Raw genomic sequence first — 23,769 nt, 5'->3', positions numbered from 1 at the left:
AAATTTACACTACTTAAACCTAAAAACACTATAACATCAGTTCCATTAACGTATCAAAGTCAACATGGAAATATTCTCTTTTTATAAATATCGATTCTTTCAGATGGGAAGATTTTAATCTAAACATGAAAATATTTTAAACAAATTCTGCTGTAAGTGTTACATCATTTTTGTATTCACACTTTAATTGGTAGGTAACACAGTTTAAATCCAATAATTATTATGTATCATGAACTAGAAAAATAAATATAACTGGATATGTTTATAAAGATGGGGATTGAATAAGATTTGAAATCGGTCTTCGGCTTCATATATGAATTAAAGATTAATGGCACTTCATTTTCAAACGTTAGTATGCATGACGTAATCAATTCATGTATTTTATCTCTCTTGTTAATTAATTGATAAACGACACAAACTTTATCAACAATTTAATGGAAAGCTAGTTTCAGGCACACAAATATCGATATAAGTTACTTGAATTAATTAATTCATTCATTCGGATGTCGTCGATGAAGCAAAAAACGCTTACACTTCCGGAAGTCCTGAACTGATTCATTTCTTTCTTTGTAAAGAAACCTCCATGCAAACATTCTTTTGTTCCTATTATCCCCTTACTATATCGACTTGTTTTAGGATCATTTTATTGAAATGTTGGTGTTTTTTCACTTTTCATTAATTTGATGTTACTTAAATCTGATAATGTTGCATCCAAGACCGAGAAGAGAATTGGGAATGTGTATATAAGATCGTTATCAGCTAACTTACAATCATAGAGATAGCAGTGGTAGACACTGCTGGTGAACGTTTAGGCCACGAGGTTTGCCGTATCCTGGATATCAAGTTTTAATTCATTTAAATAAAAGCAGGGTTCAGAATTCACGCATGTAACTGATGATACTTTGGAGATATATGAAAGCGATGTTTTTTTAATTATCGGGCAAATGTATCTTAATATCTAGTATACAGATATACTAGGTGAACAAGCATTGCTTGCATAAAAAAGTTTTATTGTAAACAGAATATGAAGTTGCTAAATATAGTTGGCTGGAAAATCTAAACGGTTAACCTATAGCTGTAATTGTTGTTATGAATTTAATGTGCCAATCAAAGCAGAGTTTTCAAAAATTGGGCCAATTAGCGCCGTGCTAACAAAATATCATAGGTCATTTCTCTACCGGTTTCGTGACATTTTTTTTTTTTTTTTTACAAAATTGGGTCGTTTAACTAGGTCGATTGAGTAACAAACTCTTGTAATTTCCATGAGTGTATTGGCAGAAAAGCTTGTAACTGTGCCCATTCTTATTTATAAATGTGGCATTTCCAACTTGGGTAGACAAAGATTTACAAGGCGATTAAGCAGATATTTACTCTTCCGCAAAACATGGTCTTTTTCTCCTCGTACATTTTAAGCCGCCTCTGTCTAAATCAATCTTTTGTTTATATTTTGAATTTAGAATTGCATAAACAGAGCACAGTAATGAATTAAACACAACTATACAGCTGGTTTGTCTGTCCAAGATTCATCGGTGAGGGTAAGGCTTTAAACTTTGAAACCTAAGAAGCGACTAATGAAATTAATAATTGATCGAAGAAATGCCTAAACTAGATGTGGTGGTACACAAGAATTCTTTATCTATATCAGGGAATGTTGAGATACCTGTACTATGTATTTGTTTCTGCCTCTTAATTTCTTAAATGGAAGTAGAATCTTTACACAGTCAGAGGCAGAAACAAATACATAGTACAGGTATAAATAACATTCCATGAATTATAATGATAAGATTTCTGGAATTTGGACATGGTTGCATTTTCCCGTGGGAAGTAAGCAATCCATGTTCATAATCAAATATAGAGCAATTTGTGATGTTTATAATACAGGGGAAATAACTCATATTAAATAGATGAACTAGTAACTTGTATCAAAGTTGTGCTACAATCATTACATGTTTTCAGGGAGTTAGTCACATTAGTATTTGTCCCTTTAACAATCAAATATTAAACGCAATTTAATATCACATTTATAAGTATACTAAGCAGTGTCCTCTTAATGACATTAGACTGTACAAGTAGCATTTAATCGTATATATATCAAGTATATTTAGTTTTTGTCCACATATTTTGTCTGGATTTTGTCTGATGTCCACAATGCCTTAATGATATTAAACTATTATCAATGTTCATCATAACTACAATAGCATTTCGTATTATTGAAAAAGAAAATGAATTAAGAAATTTTGCCAGCGATCCGAGCTTAAAATAATTGCTCTTTCTCTAACTGTCTTTTAATGTGTCTTATTCATTACAGATATTGTTGGATTTCAACTTTTAGTCACTCTTAAGGACAATTTATCTTTGCTGACCGCCATTTAAATATGACTGAATCGTATTGCAATAATTTAATAAAATAGCCTTCACTATTTGTTGCAGAATGCTATATATCAAATATACCTTTATTACTGTCTGTCTGATGTGTGTTTTTATTATAGAAAGAAGTACGCTCTTATAGTAGAACGTAATATAGCATATATACCTTTATTACTATCTGTCTGATGTGTGTATTTATTATTGAAATAAGTAACTTTTATATGGTTTAGCTGTTGCTTAATTCCATTTGTTCATCAGATCTTTACAGTCAAATTTTCTAAAACGAGAAAAATATTATAATGACAAAACTGGCTATACTTCAGATGTTGACAACTAAATGTTTGCAAGGTAAGGGGAATAACTCAAAACAAAATAATCGTATTTGCAATGGTTTTAATCCAGCTGTAAAACGTAAAGTCCCATATATAAATTATTGAGATTGTTTTACTCCTCTAAACATTGAAAGAAAAACCATAATTAACAATTCTTAATCATATGTCACTGTTTATCAAAATGTGAAAAATATTTAATTTCGATCGTGTTTCTCTTTGATCAGGACAAATGAATTTGCTCAAAATCAGAATTCAAATTATGAATTATGAATTACCTAAATTTTCTCTACCTTTGTCTGCAAACTCATGTTGTAGATAAAGAAAACATACATCGGCTTTTATCTTTGGGTTAATGCATTGTAAATATCACATTTATTAGCAATACTTGGTATTTAATTGACGGCACATGTCCGCTAAACATTATTCAGTATCATATATTTGGAAACGTGCACATGATCAGTGTTTTCTAGATGTCACCTAAAGGCATTAATGTTGTATTGCGTATATCTAATATAAAGGATGGCATGAAAATGTTATGCGTTTTTTAGTACCATCACCAGAGTGTTCCAAGATTGCATGAATAATAAGATATGTCATGACGTTAAGTTAGAAAACATTAACATTAAATTGTTACATGCACCATAATCAATATAAATCAGTTCAAACATGTTTTTATCTTCCAAAACAAAATAGCTGTGTCATTTATCTATCGATGGTGAGATAATCAACTTTGTATGTGCCAGTTTATAACAATCAAGTTTCAAATACACTACTTAATTTGGAAACAAGCATTCAAAATATTATTCTCTAAGTCAGGTTCCAAGAGATGATGTCGTGATATTTTTTCTAGTTTAACGTGTTCTGATTAGCCAGTGGCATATTAGGACATGTGACTAATAATTTATCATTTGTCAAAAACATATTACAGCTCATTTACTACCGATAACATTAGTACCGTTTATCAAAAGTGAGACACTGTAGCATTTTGTAAAACGACAAGTAATGAATAAAAAATAAATGGCGGTTAAGCATGAATTTAGCACGACACCTATTCCCACTAAGAACGGCTTGTTACAACTCAAGTCAAATTGTAACACTTCACTCATCTTCGTGTCGTTTCGGTACATTTGTGATGTTTTAGCACTATTTTGGTGTTTAATGGAGTTTCTTGTTACCATACGTTCTCTGGTGTCATGGTGATACGATTCAATGACACCATATCACAGAACTCATGAAACATCTTCTAATTTGTCATCCTTAATTGACTTTACTTCAGTTTTCTTTTTCCCACACAACCGTAAAAATCCAATAACGACAAGGTCTGATATAATCTCTATAATTTCGAACAAGGACACAATGGAGAGTCCTATCCACAGACCGAGCTGACCACCGATGTCCGACAGGAGATTCGCTACCTGTAAAACATATTAGGGATAATATATATATATATTAATGTTCCATATGATAAGTAGTATATTACTTAAGATCACATATATTTTCAATATAAGCAAGTACAGTACATTTTTCTTTCATTTTATTATGGGAGGATATGTTAGTCTTCCAAATCGTCTTGTAAGGGTGAGTTAAGTCAACCATCAAGGCGCATCACGCTTTTTAATGTGTACGCTACTTTCCAAATCTAACCTAGTCGAATTAAATCACCGTTCCATGTGTTAAAGGAAACTTCTAAGCACGTGTATGCAAATATGACATTAAAACGTGTCAGGCATCCTTTAAAATCGACAAAATTGCAATATTCGAGTGCAAATTGAATCCATCTACCCCGCAATGACAGTAGGAAAATTGTACAATATAGCAATAACCCGTAAATGATGACAACAACATCCTTTTATGTATAGCGTACCTCATACGATGCTTCTGTCTGAATCACTTCGTAGTTAAGATATCTGTAATATACATCTACTTTAACTCCGTTTTGACTGCAATGATAAAACAAAATTGTTATTAATAGTAAAATGAAATATGTATAAAATGACAAGAACACTAAGTAGGTCATTTATAACCTTACGGCCCATATTCATTACCGACAGGCTGAGAATATCAGTAGTGGTCATGAAATATAATCTGCCAGCACAAACTGCATGTTACTGGTTATTTATGGGTAGGATGATAATTGGAAACCTGATTTTAAAAATATGCAAAAATAAGAAAAAAAAAAAACGATAAAATCTTGAGATGCTGTATACAGTGTCGATACAATGCTTTCAATATCCGCCAATTAAAACGATGTTTTTCTATTCATTGCGATTTTATTTTATTTGATCGGAGTTTTTGTAAGTGTCCGGAGAAAAGAAATTAGAAAACGAAACAATGTTGTGTATATCGGCCACTAATATTTAATGAAGACTTCGCTTAAACTTACTCCATAAAAGCTCTCTTGTCTGCGGTAGCTGAATTGGCGGAAATTGTCGTGAAGAGAGAGGTGGACGTACTTCGAAAATCGTTGATTGCAGTATCCTGTTAACGACACAAGTGATCGATAAGAAAGACATATTTACAAACATCGGACATATATATTAAAATAACATTATTATATAACTTGTGCATAGTGTGGGGACAAGTATTTCATTTCAGAATGTTTTATTGACATAAGCAGTCAATAGGATTAGACAGCAGACTAGAGTCTATATACGTCTTCTCCCAAGACAACATGGTGGTCAGACATAAACATAATACACCATCAATATACATACATACCTTACATTACATACATACATAAATTTTGTGTTGACAAACTTATCAAATTTAAATTATGGGAGACAACTCCACCAGCTTTTCAGTTTACTATGTCTCATGATATTAAATGTGCATTACTTTCTCTCCCATATAAAAGGTGTTTGAGTGGGGACCGGTATGAGGTGAACTATGGACAGGTATGAGGTAAACCATGGACAGGTATGAGGTGAACCATGGACAGGTATGAGGTGAACCATTGACAGGTATGAGGTAAACCATGGACAGGTATGAGGTGAACCATGGACAGCTATGAGGTAAACCATGGACAGGTATGAGGTGAACCATGGACAGGTATGAGGTGAACCATGGACAGCTATGATGTGAACCAACAATATATGTCCTCAATTACTCCTGTCTTTCTTACTAAACTTCCCACACGCGTTCCACTTACCAGGTATTCGTTGGATGGCCACGCGGACATGGATACTTCCGACGTAAATTCCGTCTCACTGAGATAAATTACATATACATTATGATATCTATATTATATATACATTAGATATATTTACTGACTTGACAATCCATCAACAATTACTTGATACTAAATACTCTGATCTTGTAATCTCAAACGCCAGGTGTAAGGATAGTACAGTAGTAACGCACTCGCCCTTCATCTAGACAAGGCTCAACTGAATGAGGCAAAGCTATTACATATTATTTTGCATTTTATTTCAAATTCCGGCTCTTTTCAAATCATTTTTTCATTTTTTCATTTTTTCAAATCAATTTTTATCTAACCTTTTTTCTTTATTAAAAAGGTGTAATCGCATATCATTTGGAAACAACTAACTTAATTCATTTTCCGGTGGAGGACAAAAATATCTTTTTTCAGCTTCAAGAAACAATACTTGGTTTTAACAAGAATACATAACATACTCGCAAGGTGGAACACAGTCAGAGGAACAGGGAAGTTCGCTTTTTTCATACTTTTCCAGTACGTAATCTTCACATTCAACTGCAAAACAAAATAGAAACTGTTTAATGGCATTGCTTCATAAAATAACTTAACATTAGGAAAATATTTTTCTATATCACTTCTTGATGACGAGTTTTGAGAATATATCATTATTATATTATGATATATATTGTGTTTAAAATGTTTTTATTTGATTAGATACTGCTACTGTGTAGCTGACAGAGCTACTACACAGTAAGGAGTGATATGATTGTAGAAACGGTTTTATACAATAATACTTTAATGATATAGCAATACCACTTTATCTACAATAGAACATATCTGATTGGCTCTTCCATTTGATGGATTACCATGTCTGCAGCAAATAACTTATCATTATGACATATAAAGTTTCAATCAAATGACATATCAAGCAAACACTATTTGACTGGCTAGCCTAACTTACATTCCAATAACAATAAAACTCCAAATACATAATTGTTTGTTTAACATTAATGGGAATTGCATCATGACCTATTGTCTGTAACCAAAACGTTTACCCTGTGTTGAATTAGAGTACAGACACCAGTCGACCCCGTTCGGGTACGCTGACAGCACGCCATTAAAAGCAATTCCACTACAGGGAAGATCCAGGCTACAACATCCACAGTACTGGATAAGACTCTTCTGGAAACAAGTTTTCTGGCAAGCCTATCATAGAAAAAACATATGATTCGAATAACCGAACGGCTCAAAATTCACACATTGACTTGGCCTTCTTGTAAGAATTTTCTAATTATGAAGCTATTTCATCTTCCCATATAGAATTTGATATTTCTTTCGTTCACTTTGGATTTTTCTCAGTGGCCTCCTAGGCTTCATAAGTAATGTCCTGAACGTATATGACCAGTCCTAGATGGACGAATCAGCTGTTTGGTGCAGGTTTATTTATTGTTTGGTTCTTCTGTATCTCACTCTATATAAAGATATGTTATCTGTCTGTCTTTTGCATATCGTGTTACATATATCCGTTTTTATACTGTATGTTTGTAAAAGATAAAAAAAATATCGCTGGAAATCTGGAAATTCCATTGGAAACGTATTTCTTCAGATAACAAGTGAACTAAATGATCTAATTTTGACACAGCAAGAGTTAGAAATATATCTTACCACATAGGTATATTTCACGCTAAGCTGACCTTCTTCGGCCCAAGCATTGTACAGTAAATTTTCTGTGTCAGAGTAGTCTTTACACTCGCCGTGTGGAGGTTTAGCACGAATTACCTCAGTCTGTAATTACAAACTTACACAAGTTAGAAAAATTACCTGAGTCTGTATTACATACTTACAGAAGTTAGAACAATTACCTCAGCCTGTAATTACATACTTACAGAAGTTAGAACAATTACCTGAGTCTCTAATTACATACTTACAGAAGTTAGAACAATTACCTGAGTCTCTAATTACATACTTACAGAAGTTAGAACAATTACCTCAGCCTGTAATTACATACTTACAGAAGTTAGAACAATTACCTGAGTCTGTAATTACATACTTACAGAAGTTAGAACAATTACCTGAGCTCAAAAAACACAATTTTTATCTGTTCTTATACAAGGGTAACATTTGTTTACAATTTCTAATACAAAGTGAACACTCATGCAGAAAACACTGACAGGAGTATTTTTCGCCGTGATATTACTCTACTCACAAGTTTTAATGCTATCCCCGTTTTAAATCCCGGAGCCAGGTTTATACCGTTTTCCTCTGGAAATGGCATACTCGTCTGGTTGTGTACGGTCAGTCTTATCCCGGCATCCGAAGCCAGACTTCCGACGTATTCGTCCTGCTCCAAGTAAAGTTCCAGAGTAAGACCTGTAACAGAAAGATCCAAATAATCATACCTACTCTGGTTATATCTGACATGTGTACGATTGATGTCGTTAATGATTGTGTGTGCTTTATTACTATTATTATTGTTATATTAAAACAATCTAACCGATTATACGTATTTATATCTAACTGTTTTAGAAATGCCAGTATATCCCAATACTGCGGTATTGTGGCACATGATACAGTAGCCGTGGTGAAACAAACAAAATAGTCCATTCGGATCAGCTGCTCTATAGTCGCTCAGGTCATTAATGTAAAACATAGTTTTATTATAAAATACCTATCTATCATATTCTTAAATTTAAAGACGTTTCATGGCGTTTTATACAAACACGTATTTTTATGTATCCCGAAGTTATGAAATACCATGAATAGATTAAAAATCGTGACACTTTAAGTTTGAAGACATTGAACAATTTCCACTTTTTAATAACAACATAACCACAGTTTATTTCTTTCTGATTTCATTAAGACTTTGCAGTTGATATGAACGCGGCCACTTAAAAAATATCGGTATGTCTTTCAATTGACTGAAAGTCTTTTTCATGCGCTAAATATGTCAGAAAAAAGGCCTGTTATAAGATTAACACCGGCACGTCTTGTTAAGTTTGTTTTTGTTTATTTTTTTTCTCGCATGAGGAACATTGTTCAATCAGAAGAATTTATCCTTTCAGGCAGGTATATAATGAGAACGTCCACAGTGCAACGACTAAGCTGTTGATATTTTTTACAGAAATTATGATTTCGGAAACAAGCCGTTAGAAATAGCATCGACTGTTGTCCAGATATCTTTAGCTGAGCTTAGTTTCGTTGTTATTAACCTTGTTCTCATTTGTGAACGTGACATTACTTACTTAAAATGACCAAAATTTACATGACGGCTGTCATCAATGAAGCAGAAGACGCTTACTCTTCCAGAACACCAGGTCTTATTCTTTTTTTCATGAGTCTCTGTGTATATCTTTTGTTCTTAGTTTGCCATGCTTTAGTCGAATTTGTGTTTGTTTTATCATTCTGCTATAATGTCGAGAGTTTCTTTGTTGTTCCGTTTTAACGAAATCAAATCAGGTTTACATTTTACTGATACGTTCACTTGAGAAGTGGAATTAATTATCTGTATGAATTTCAAAGAGGTTTTCTCCAATATTGACCTTCTTCTTCTGAAATAAATATTCTTGTATAAGAACTTTTTATATTTTGTCAATGTATATATATTTTATACACTCTCGTTTCCTTTTCCGAACTGAATGGTCGCCTTCATTCTCTGCTTATGAGCGGGTGTTTTACAAAGAATGATATTAGCAGCACAATTATATGGTTGTGAAGTATATATGTACTGTAGAGTATTTGATCAACGATTGCTGTATTTCTTAAGCTCAGAAGAAGTTATTGTTTTTTGGAAGGCAATTTATTACATTTCCGCAATAATATATTATTAATAACGTTGAGAATCACAAGTTGTGATATCTTACTCAATTTTGACCAATCATATAACAGTATTTACCATGAAAATAACAATTTCCTCATTGTGCACTGAAGATTTACGTATTGACAATTAGGTTAAAGGCTGGAGGACATTATTCGTCTACAATAATGTATTGATCCTACTCAATCTGATTTTAATTAATGGTGTTTCCTGTTTTGTATTTGCTCATTATATGCTTAGTATTTGCCTTGTGCCTTATCCTGCCTGGCGATGTAATTATATGATAGAGTAAGCAAATTGACATACACAGTGTTTCTAAATTGGAAACATTTAAAAAGTGAAGAGTAATAAAGTGAATACTCCTAGTTTCGTATCGTAACAACAAAATCGAGTTGGATGGACACTTTGATAAACTTCTAAACTTCACAATCCCCTATGATAATGCCTACTGAAATTGAATTTACCTTTCTCATGACTGATTTGAGCTTGTCCTCGTACGAACTTGATATAATCAAATAATTCATTGACTATGTCCATTTTATATACCTGCCTGAACGGGAAATCAAGGACACCGCAAACACTTCTACAGCCGTTTACCTCGGTTACAACGAAACCAAGGGGGACAACTTTACATCAAGCTGTGTGATAAGTGTGATATTTCCTTAATGTATGTTCCATTTGTAGATGGAAACCCTGGTGCTTCTCTAAACACTTAACTCTTTGTTGGCATTGGTTAATAAGAGCAGTTTATGAAGTTGAATAATAGGTTATAATACCGAATTTAACCCCTGAGTTAGCGGAAATTATCAGTACCGAAAAACTGAAAATATCAACATGTCAACATAACAATATTTCAAACTCAAATTCTATAAAACTAAGGCAAAATGTGAACAAAAGAAATATTTACACGGGAACCTCCGAAAAAACAAGAATAGTAAGACCAGGTATTCCGGAAGAATAAGTGTCTTCTGCTTCATCGACGACATCCGGAGCGTAAAGTTTAATCAATCCGAGTAATGTTGCGCTCTCAAAAATATTTCCGCATAATTTATATTAACCTGCATCTCTTTAAACTCTTTGTTACTAGTTTGTTCCTCGGTTAACGTCTACATTAATTATTACAACTGTGTATATTGTCTTTTAGTACTTAAACACTTAAACCTATACTTTATATTATCATTATTACGTTTGTCTGGATACCTACCATATATAGGTCCTGTTTTCTCGGTTTCCGTGATACTCTGATTGAAACCAGAATTGAACGTGTAACAATTCCCATACTTGTAATGTAGAAAGTGAGAGAAATTCCTAAAAGGAACGAATGAGAAAAACATAATGAAAATCACATGGAATAAGGACTATCAAAATAGAGACATAAATTTCTATTAATGATAATATAAATGATTAACAAATAATATAATTTTCTAATCATTATCTCGAATACTGATATGGAAATAATCTATTGAGTTATTTTACACTCATAGAAATGAAAATATAATTGTCAATTACGACCAGGAATGTTGCAAAAATTAAAAAAGAAAATACGTGAGAGACTTTTCAATGTCCTTCAGAAATGTTGGATAAAGAATCCAGCCGTTATTCAAAGAACGGTGTTTTACTGTCATTTGAAAAAGTGAACGTACACGATAGTCGATTTCTTTCATATTTTAAAAGTGCATTATATACACATGCGGATTCATGGCAGTGGCACTAACCACTATATAGATACCTTAAGTATTGTACTGTGTGATTGCGGAAAAATTATGCAATAGATGATTTTATCAACGTGGAAGTTAATAGAATCAGAAATTGTAGCATGATTTGGGGAACAGAACTTAAATAATTTACAAAAACTAAATGAAATATGAATTGATCACAGCTTTTAACATACAATGAGAAGTAGCTGTCAGAGAAAACAATATTGTTTTAAACATGATATTTACAAAGTTTGATATGATTGTGAAACATGGATTTCGAAACATGATGTCAATTATAGCAATAGAATGCACAGTTCAAAATGCTCACTTATATAGCATTCGTCGATATCATGTTTCCACGTCTAGCAACAAACTGAGGAATTTACAAAAGCACATTCACATGAATCCAATACAGTAATTTCACGTATCTAAAATAGGAATATTTGAATGATTGTGTAAAATAAAATCCACCAATATTGTATAATTGTTTTGGTTGCTGACATGCTTTTCCAGTGAAATCGTGTCTCATGAGAACGATAATACACTTACGAAGGAGAACACGACTTTCCTTTAAAGCTACACGATACCAACATGTCCTCTAGTTGGTGGCCTGAAGACGTCTTGGTAGAGTCGTCAAGAATGGCATATTCTAACGCGAAATCGAAGCCAACGGCTGTCCCAGGATCATACGAATCGTAATACGAATTGTTATCGTCGAAATTGTCCCAGGCCCATACTCGTGGAGCTGACGTCGTGCCAGCGGCCTAAAATAGAAATAGATGTATAACAGTGTCTTGAGTTGTGATGTTCGTTAAAATCAAATATATCATAGGTTGCTTAAGCCATACTTTCTTAGTTTTTAATCAAATTAGCCAAAATGATGGGGTCCGATTGAATATAAGCAAAGGCGTTTTCTCCTCTTTCATATAGCTTTATTAGGTACAAGTAGAGGCTGTCATAGTTGTGAGAGATGGTGTTCCTTTTCACAGCGCTCCCAGGCCAAACTCAAAATCTGTCGTCTATTTAACATCCTGTCAAAATGACCGTTGATCACCCCCACCTAACTTATGTATCTTGAATCATGAATCTACGCTGATGTTAGCTAAATTATTGCGGACCAATACAATTCTTAAATCAATACATACTAACTTTATATAGAAAAAAGGTACCCAGACAATACGTATATAGAAACAGATACTCATACAAATGCATATTGTGTAATTTAATGTAAGGAAATCATCATAGTCAGTTTGTAGTCCTACTTCACCTATACTTAGTGTTTACTGTCTTGTCACATCAGCATAAATCTTATAAAATAAAGATACACGTTAGGTCTGTCAATTATAGATCAACGGTAAATTTGCGATTCAAATAAAACCAATAGCTGATTTGTTTCTGCTATAATTTGTTATAATTTGACGGAACACCACTTCTATGTAGCCATCTGGCTACATTGATAATAAGAAAAAAAAACTGTTTGATGAACAAAATGGAAGCATCTTTCTGTCAGTTCAAACTTTTATTAAAAACACTAATCGGTTTTAAGGTCAATGGCAGATAAAAAAAATATATGCTTATAGGTTGTTCATAATCATATTCTCATCTTTGCTTCTTCCCTGGCCCTGTTAATCTTTCTCTATTGGATTCTTTTCCGTTTTTCATCTCTCATCTTCTGTTGCGATATGTATTTATTTTGATTACTAAACTTTAAGTCTATCATATCGTAAATATGTTGATTTATGTACTGTTTTCTGGAGAAGGCGTCACTAAGGTGTTATAACTTGTGCCTAATTCTGGTTGTTTGATGACAATAAAAATATGTTTAAATCAATAACAAATTACTGTAGTGGAGCCCGTAATAGAAGTCCCGAGAGATTTATGAAAGATTTTCATTAATGATTCTTTGCAGTTCTAACAACATTTGAAAATAAAAATACCCTTCGTTACTTACAGCGATTAGGTTTGATATGCTCGTGCTGGTCGAGGAGAGTTGGCTTAGCCTGACGGGGTTGACATTGCATACAGTCACTGCTGGGAATAACATGCTTCCGTTTGAATTCAGAATAAGGTTTGTGGAAGTAGGGTATGTGTAGAATTTCTTTATCAATTCTGTCAGTTGCCAAACCGTCATTCCTGAAATTCCAAAATGTTACAAGGTTCATTGAGGTTTACACACATCAACAATAAGTAACATATCGATTAAAGTGTTAATTATTAAGTGTATCAGATTATATCAATCTTTATCTGTTGACTCGGACAGAAGCGTTCAAATTAGTCAAAATGTGGGAGGAGACTGGATCACATCTCGAGCAGTCATATTATTGGACAAATGGCCCTGTATCTTTTTTTTTAATTCTTATGCAATCGTACCCAGATAGATAAGATAAAAGGTCATAAAAGTATTCATTGGGCATTCAAACCAGCGTAAAAATGCATATAAACACTGTGATAGAAAAAATACCCTAACTCGAAAACGCACGAGCTAATTTCGATTTAACTACACAGAATATCAGAATATATTGATGAGAATTCGCGTTTTGGGTTGTCACAGTTTTTCATATTTAAAACAAAAATCTAGAGTTCAACTGTCCCTGGACAAATTGTGTCCAATCATGGCTAATTCGTGTCACACCTCACATGTTATAATTTGACACATACGATGTTCCTAACACCGTGATTTTAAAAACAAATGATGCAGTGTCCTGATTGGTCAAAATTAGTTTACGATCTTCCTTCATTTTATCTATTTCCACGTATTTCGCTGTTTCGCTATTTCGCTGTTTCGCTATTTCGCTGAACGCTACTGTTGGCTTTTTTAAATGTTCACGATAATAAATAATGATAGAATAAAAGAAAAAAATTGTTTAACGCATTTGATCAGTGAAGTCCGATCTTTAGCTTTTTACAATAAGTCTGACGTCGAAATAAAAAGGGTGATACGAAACATAGAAACATTGCCTATAAACTACTCAAAATGTTTCTGGAGACCTAGGAATCTATAATTCTATATAATTTACAAAACGTCAGTCTTTTATACATGTGTGCATGAAATTGTTTAAATAATAGATTTCATTTGAAATTAGAAATAAAATATCTGCTTAAAAGGTAAACTCAATATCAGTCATTACATGACAGAATCCTTAACTTCGATGTGCAATAAAAACACTGTACATGTGATTATGTGGCTAATGTCTTTGAATATTTAATCATTGGATATGTTTTAGTAAGTATTCCTGGGAAATATGACTGCCGCCATTTTTGATAAAATCCATGTTAGCATTTTCTTCCTGTTACCATCCATGATACACGGCAATGCCATCTAAGATCAGTCCAATGCTTATATTTCCTCTTGCTATAAGGGAAAGTTGCCTCACTGTGTTTATATTCCTTAGCATTCGTTCAGAAGTTGGTAATTTACAACTTAAACAAATTGTGCATTAGGGAATTAAAAGTGGAGCAAACTGTTCGGCTGATTAAGACTGTCCCAGAAAGGCTTGAACCATTGGACGCAGCCGAATACTTTCCGACTAACAGGCACTATTAAATTTGTATCAAAAACGTCTGAAATTCCACGGAATATTATAGATATCATACACTTGTAATAATGCAATATTACCGACAGGATTCCATGCGTAGTCACAATATTCGGTGTACGATTTCGCTCGAATCGTTCAACACGAAAACCTTTGAAACAATATTACCTTAAAAGTGTCATTCTGAGCTTATTTATTCCGTGTAACTATCACATGCTAAAGTGTATGGATAAATGGATCTCAAGTTATTTATTCTATTACTGTGTTACCGTTCATCTCATATTCCTTATGGTGTCTGTTGCGATATTTTAGATTATATTAGAAGAGTCTTTATTGCGACTTGTGACTGAAATATGTAACAAAGATTAGTAAAGTCGAATAAGCGACAAAGGCAGTCAAATAAAACAGATTTATGTGATTCGATATCAAAGCTATAGTTAATGGAAGGTAAATGTTTCCCCTACAGTTTAATGGTTGATAATTGTTTGTAAAGCCATATATAAACATAAATTAATCCTAGGTTAAAGCACTGAAACATATACAAAGCTATGAGAAAACGGCACAGACTCATTGAATCAATACTAATTCATCATCTACACATCTACACTATAGTCAGATTATCGATTTGTTTGAGAAAGTGATATACAACGTACTTGAAGCGCTAACATTTATAAATGAGGTTTACTTTTGTAGCGGAGTATTCACTGATGGGACGGAATCTCTACTGAAAACAACATGCGGGGTATCTTTAAAGAATAATTGTAATAGAGGTTGGACCTGCCCGATCAAAGGGGTTTTCCTCGGGGACTCCGGTTTGCTCCCACATTGAGAACCCTGCTTTCATCTGGGCCAACAGGAGAGATTAATATAAGTTTTAAGCTTGTTTCACAGTTGTTGTAAAATAGATAAAGTATATTTTTAAAATAACGAAGGCTCAAGCTACATATATTAGAAATTACATTTATAAATCACACATAACAGAAATACAATATAGCCATGTCTTCAGCACAGTACAGTTTCAATTAAAAGGAAATAAAATAGTACCAAAATGACAACACGATAACGAAGATAAATGTAGTTAAACCTATTTTTGTTTCCCCTATTTATAATTCAGCGGGAAACTCTAGCATGATGTATACCGCTGTCATGCATGACATAAGGACGAAGAAGGATACAGCCAATCTCCGCATGAGACATCCGGAAGAAGGAGGTGAACTTTGAAACAAGAAAAATGAAATCTTAGGTTTTAAAACCAGGTTAAACTACCAACAGTAGCAATAGATCAGTCTTCGTTTAGCAATCAATAGAAACAACAAGAAATTATCAGCATGTAAACTGAATCACAATCCAACGTCAAAATTGAACAAAAGTAGGGAAAATATGTACAAAAGTCCTTTACACGGTGACGTCCTAAACAGACTAACGAGAATAAAAATGTGTTCATGAAGTGTAAACTCCGTCAGTGACGAAAACTGTCATGAAAGATAAGTACTAACAGACTAACTAACGAGCATCACACGTGTCCAGTAGCATCATACCACACGAACAAAATTAATATTTCTCAGTGTGATTGGTATAAGGATTGCAGAACTTGCCATAACTTTCGTCAAACCTCATCAATCTAAGTCACGTGCTATGAGTTTGTCTGTCAGTTTCTTGCATATCGAATTAACTTCAACATTTTACCAACATATGTTGACGATGTAGGGGGGTTGCTGTCTTGAAATGGAAAGTAACATATAGGGAAATTGAAACCATCACGCTAATCATAGATCATGCTGGAAAATTATCCAGATAACCGGCTGATGTTAAAGAGTCTGCTGTGTCCTTGATTTTCAATTCCGGTGGATATATACGATGGACGCGTTCAAGAAATCTGTTGTGATATGAAGACACGAAGGCGTACATATTTCTCACCATCAGATCAAACGGGACATGTTGATTACATTACCCGATTCGTTTGAGATTGGATATTGATACGGTTTATGCAATACTTAAACTATCTCTCAAAGTCAAGGTATCAGAATACGGTAAGATTTTGTGAATATGGAATATCATTATGTTCTCTTCCTATGAGTGAATATATTAACTCCTTTGTAAACTAATCATTTTATTTGAAGACAGCAATCTAATATTTCCGTGTTATATCCACATGTGATGTGTCCTATGATAAATTGTGTTCACAAGTAAATTCAGTCCGAATTTTCTATCGAGATCCTTAATTCTTGAAATGTTTACATCCACCAACCTTCTAAAGTTTACATCAACAAACAAATGACATTCTTCTAAATAAGGCATTCAAACCAGTTCTATTTTCAAAAACGGCAATGCTTGATATTTGCATAGATTTACATCGGTGATCATAAAATACCTTATATCGCCTCTCGTCCCTGAAACATTTTCACAGATCTAGACTTTGTAGAAAGGAGTACGAAATGACGTATTCATTAATTATATACATGTGTAGTATCTTATTGATGTTTCTTTGTTCTTTTTCTGTAAATCAATTAGAGTTAAATTAACTTCCATCATCATTACCAAAAGGCGAAGACAATGAAATGAAAATTGTATGTTCACGCAAAAAAAAATATACTATTTACACCTTTTTTGGAGCTCTTAAAACCACATTAATTGAGACATCATAGAAAAGAAGAAATGCTAAAACGACGAAAGCAATTAGCAAATGATTTTTAAAAAAAAAACGGAACTACTCTCTAGAAAATGTAGACCTTTAGACTCTTTAGAAAATGTAGACCTTCAGACTCTCTAGAAAATGTAGACCTTCATAGTCTCTAGAAAATGTAGACCTTCATACTCTCTAGAAAATGTAGAACTTCATAGTCTCTAGAAAATGTAGACTTTCATACTCTCTAGAAAATATACACCTTCATTCTCTCTAGAAAATGTAGACCTTCATACTAAACATTGTAAGTGTGACAGGCTTTGTTTGAATAATAACAATACATGTAGACTTTAGCTGCCATCGCGTAGACAATGATAATGCTATTATAACAAGAAGGTAACAAGCATAACTACCTCAAAGTGACATGAGAACTGCTGACGATATGTCGTCGTCAATTGTATTCACAGTGACCTTTTTCAAAATCAAATATTTTTGAAGGCCAGACACTTACACAAAGAAGCTTTGACTTTTTGATTTTGTATGTTGCTAGAATTTGTTTTCTTTACAAATAAAGATCGTACCGTGTCCCCTTTAGAATAGCTCGTCCTTTTAAATTCCCTTTTCTTTTATGACATATGAGAAACGTACTGGTGATACAAACTACACATGACATGTACATGTAACTCATAACCCTTCTTATTTATTAAAGAAAACGAATTCACGGGGAACCAGACAAAAACAAATTTGTCACACCTTTTGTCAAAAATGTTTTATGAGCTTGTTTATTGCTTTGGCAGGATAATGTTCACGTATTCAGAAAGAACTCGTCGATATATACTGCACACTACCACTTTCGCACTGACCTAAAGTATTCTTTTTTGAAATGCAAAGCATTTATCGTCGCCACTATTCCTCATTCTTTTCTCAATAATTATACATTATACCATTATTTAACCATTTTTGGCTTGATCTACATAGCAATTTAAATGAACTGAAAACGGGACTGGAAGTTCAGCATAAGACATTTAAGTACATAACTTATTATATATATATATATATAAGGGATGATTTTGTTTGCATAATCCAGAAACGAAGCGTTATAACAATTCATTGTCATTGCTGTTAATGAAATGGCTGGTGTGGTCGATGAAGGAGAATACGCTTACCATTCCGGAACATCTTATCTTTTCTGGGATTTTCCATGTAAATCTTTCTTTTGTCAATATATGTTAAAATTTCATCGACTGTGAGTTAAAACTACAATTCTGGTTATCGTCAAAGTCATTTACTGGATACTGGTGAGTTAATAAAAGAAATACACCTGGTACCAATATCTGTTGATAAATGTAAAACTGCTCGAGGTAAACCTGTCCAATTTACACATATATTGAACAATAGTTCATTACTTCGACATGCAATTTGCAAATGCTCATGTAACATTGTATTATATGAAAATGCTAGAGATGGAGAAAACGATTATTGAATACATTTTGCTCCAGGAAAATGTCCATTTCAAATGCATGTAATGTACAACAATAGCTGATGTATGCGGCTAGTGGAAACAGGATATGACAAGAGAACAATAAAATGCAATAAAACAATATGCCGCGTCGATTTTGAACCACTTAGCATTGAATGTATAGAAAGTAGACAATTTCCTTTTATGCTTAGCCATGCAGTCAGGAGCAACAATTTCACTTTTTTCCATACACAAAATAATAAACGAGTGTTATTGTGTTCAAAGTATGACCTGTCAGTCTGTTATTGCACAGAAAATAATCGAAATATTCCCTTACAATGTGCTTAATCGTTATCACCAGAAGGTAATGAACTTGACAAACACAGAGTGACATACAAACTGCTGATTTTGTTTGTCCCAAATCATATTCACCGCGCACGATTTCCAAAAGTGCCTTTAGTATCAAACACTTAAACATGTCGACATCTTATCTTGAATAACAATTATCACCTGAAATGTGTGGTTTCTTTAAAAATGAAAAGTACATGATGTCACCTTAAACAATCTCATCATTTCATCCTTTTAAACATTATATTTATCATGACACGTTAATAAATTCTCTCATAAGGAACACTTTGACGTATCTCTAGTTCCTTCAGACTTCATCGTTGTTATCACGAAGTCCGCTTTATTTATCCCTCGCTTTATAATCAGACACTGCCTAATTACAGCAGTGAAGTGTGATGTGGACAAAAATTCAAAATCCGTTAAATCTGACCCAAAAGTAGCAGCGACCAAACAAAGATAAAACTGGAGCAGATATCCAGGTAATTTAAAAAACATCACCTGAATCAAAGCAAACACCAACACCAACACCAATCAAAAGGAACGATAAACACCAACCTTAAACAACGATAAACACCAACCTTAAAGAACGATAGACACCAACCAAAAGAACGATAGACACCAACCAAAAAGAACGATAGACACCAAACAGGAAGTACGATAAACACCAACCATAAAGAACGGTAAACACCAAACAGGAAGTACGATAAACACCAACCATAAAGAACGGTAAACACCAACCATAACGAACGATGAATACCAACCTTAAAGAACGATAAACACCAATCATAAAGAACGGTAAACACCAATCATATCTAACAATAAACACCAACCGAAAGAACGATAAATACCAACCTTAAAGAATGTTAAACATCAACCATAAAGAACGGTAAACACCAATCATAACTAACAATAAACACCAACCGAAAGAACGATAAATACCAACCTTAAAGAACGATAAATACCAACCTTAAAGAATGTTAAACACCAATCATAAAGAACGGTAAACACCAATCATATCTAACAATAAACACCAACCGAAAGAACGATAAATACCAACCTTAAAGAATGTTAAACATCAACCATAAAGAACGGTAAACACCAATCATAACTAACAATAAACACCAACCGAAAGAACGATAAATACCAACCTTAAAGAACGATAAATACCAACCTTAAAGAATGTTAAACACCAATCATAAAGAACGGTAAACACCAATCATATCTAACAATAAACACCAACCGAAAGAACGATAAATACCAACCTTAAAGAATGTTAAACATCAACCATAAAGAACGGTAAACACCAATCATAACTAACAATAAACACCAACCGAAAGAACGATAAATACCAACCTTAAAGAACGATAAACACCAACTTCTAACAACGATAAATACCAACCAAAAAAAAAACGATAAATACCAACCTTAAAGAACGATAAATATCAACCTTAAAGTACGATAAACACCAACCAAAAAGAACGACTAACACCAACCTAAAAGAACGATAAACACCAACCAAAAAGAACGATAAACACCAACCAAAAAGAACGATAAACACCAACCAAAAAGAACGATAAACACCAACCAAAAAGAACGATAAACACCAACCAAAAAGAACGATAAACACCAACCTAAAAGAACGATAAACACCAACCTAAAAGAACGATAAACACCAACCTAAAAGAACGATAAACACCAACCTAAAAGGACGATAAACACCAACCAAAAAGAACGATAAACACCAACCAAAAAGAACGATAAACACCAACCAAAAAGAACGATAAACACCAACCTAAAAGAACGATAAACACCAACCTTAAAGAACGATAAACACCAACCATAAAGAACGATAAACACCAACCTTAAAGAATGATAAACACCAACCTTAAAGAACGATAAACACCAACCTTAAAGAATGATAAACACCAACCTTAAAGAATGATAAACACCAACCTAAAAGAACGATAAACACCAACCTAAAAGAACGATAAACACCAACCATAACGAACGATAAACACCAACCAAAAAGAACAATCAACACCACCCTTAAAAACGATAAATACCAACCATAACGAACGATAAACACCAACCAAAAGGAACGATAAATACCAACCTTAAAGAATGATAAACACCAACCAAAAGGAACGATAAATACCAACCTTAAAGAATGATAAACAACAACCAAAAGGAACGATAAACACCCTCACCATAAAGAACGATAAACACCACCCAAAACGAGTGATAAACATCAACCAAAAAGAGAAAAATATTATTTCATTAAACGCAGAAACTGATACATTTAAATGCGTATGATCCTAGAAGACACTGGCGTCGAGGAAATTTCAGAAGATCGTGCAATTTTTGTTCTTGAAAACTTCAAATCTTTTAATTTACTTTTGTCGCTGAATAATAAAAATGAAGAGGACATCGGAAATACATTATTGTTTTCAACAACCATTTTCTTGTACCTACCCCATCCTGTAGCGAGCACCAAAATCCAGACAGTCATTCGAACAATGTTAACTGAACGAGCGATGGCGGACGGCCCGTGCATGTAACATCCATCGGCATATTGTTTAAATTTCACTTTCATAGAATCTTTGGCAGATACATCCAAAGCAAATCGCCCAGAACAACATTGACACCTTTTCTTCGTCATCGTGATGGATCCTTTTTATCTTGATTACAATCACCGATAAAATATATCTCGAACACCTGTGGATCACATTTCGATTTTACCAAAATCCAAGGACCCGCGTGGAAGGTATGACCTTACTGCCTGATTATTGTCTTTTTTATTTATGTCTGTATGACTAGCTAGTGTATACATGTTATGGAGACTATCACCCGTGTACACCTCTAATTGATCATCGGCCTCTGAAATCAGGTCACACATCAACGCTCTTCAGTAATTGTAAGTGAGAGTCTGTTCTATTATTTTAACGTATTCGAAATAACCTACGCTTATTTTGTCTATTGTTAAGGTTTTATGATGAAATCATTCAGTTAGGTCAGTAAAGAATCGGACAGAAAACATACACACGGTAACTTTCAAGTAGTAAACCAAAAAACTGGCATATTGCAAAACACTTAACCACATGAACCTTGAAATAAATCATAAGCATGAAAGTGATGCATCATCTCTCAGTATTGATTCAGGGTTTATCCATTACAACATTATGTATAATTGATTAAGAATATCACTATATCATTTACACGTACATTTTGAATTGTTGAGACAGTTCTTATTTACGACTTGGTCTGTTTCGTTTGTATTGAGAAAGCATCAAGGAAAATCGATCATTTTATCCTAAACAAACTTTAATTTTCTAGTGGTTGTGGTATGCATGAGAACTGAAAGGTTATAGAATAATGAGAAAACGGACGGCACTTGAGTTTTAAAGAACCAATTAGGTATCTCACTTAGTAAACAAATACAACAATTGATTGCTACCAAACAAAAATAAGCAGTAGTCTTCAACAGTGTACATTCAGTAAGAGTCAATACAACAGTTTGTATATCCGGTCTGAAGTAATACAATATCTCAAAAGTTTAATTAAGGTACGGGTACCCATCACCAGTAGCTGTCCAAAATTATATGTTGATTTTAGAGTATGGGAGGCGTGTTTGTAAAGGCGAGCAACTTTTCTATATCGTGATATTAAATTAAGTAAGTAGCTTCGTTTATCACCAAGTATGCCAAACTTTTCGCATTGAGAATGATACAACAGTATCCTAAGCTTATCAACGGACAAAACGTTTTGAAAATTCGTCAAAATATCTACAGTAAAGACACCTGTCATATTATCTACAGTAAAGACATCTGTCATAATATCTACAGTAAAGACACCTGTCAAATTATCTACAGTAAAGACACTTGTCAAATTATCTTCAGTAAAGACATCTGTTAAAATTATCTCCAATAAAGACATCTGTCAAATTATCTACAGTAAAGACATCTGTCAAATTATCTACAGTAAAGACATCTGTCATATTATCTACAGTAAAGACACCTGTTAAAATTATCTACAGTAAAGACACCTGTCAAATTATCTCCAATAAAGACATCTATCAAATTATCTACAGTAAAGACATCTGTAAAAATATATACAATAAAGACATCTATCAAATTATCTACAGTAAACACATCTGTCATATTATCTACAGTAAAGACACATGTCAAATTATCTACAGTAAAGACATCTGTCAAATTATCTACAGTAAAGACATCTGTCAAATTATCTACAGTAAAGACATCTGTCATATTATCTACAGTAAAGACATCTGTCATATTATCTACAGTAAAGACACCTGTCATATTATCTACAGTAAACACATCTGTCATATTATCTACAGTAAAGACATCTGTCAAAATTTATACAATAAAGACATCTATCAAATTATCTACAGTAAACACATCTGTCAAATTATCTACAGT

The 23,769-nt window shown here is 33.3% G+C and overlaps 1 protein-coding gene across 1 annotated transcript; it reads right to left on the bottom strand.

Moving 5' to 3' along the window:
• Window positions 1-3,928: 3,928 nt before the first annotated feature.
• Window positions 3,929-21,989, bottom strand: LOC132561756 (amiloride-sensitive sodium channel subunit alpha-like). The gene is made up of 12 exons (XM_060226457.1): window positions 21,803-21,989; window positions 13,319-13,500; window positions 11,917-12,131; window positions 10,875-10,978; window positions 8,063-8,226; window positions 7,522-7,641; window positions 6,912-7,062; window positions 6,333-6,411; window positions 5,848-5,905; window positions 5,083-5,177; window positions 4,564-4,639; window positions 3,929-4,114 (listed from the first exon to the last, which is right to left on the bottom strand). The coding sequence occupies exons 1-12, from the start codon at window positions 21,987-21,989 to the stop codon at window positions 3,929-3,931; spliced, it is 1,617 nt and encodes a 538-aa protein (XP_060082440.1).
• Between the last annotated feature and the right edge of the window lie 1,780 nt (window positions 21,990-23,769).

This window comes from Ylistrum balloti, unplaced genomic scaffold (genome assembly GCF_031769215.1).
Source record: "Ylistrum balloti isolate Yb309-2 unplaced genomic scaffold, AGI_CSIRO_Ybal_v1 Utg371274, whole genome shotgun sequence".
NCBI classification, from domain to species: Eukaryota; Metazoa; Mollusca; class Bivalvia; order Pectinida; family Pectinidae; genus Ylistrum; species Ylistrum balloti.
Note: the sequence above shows the minus strand (reverse complement) of the source record. Positions and strands in the feature narration are given on the sequence as shown.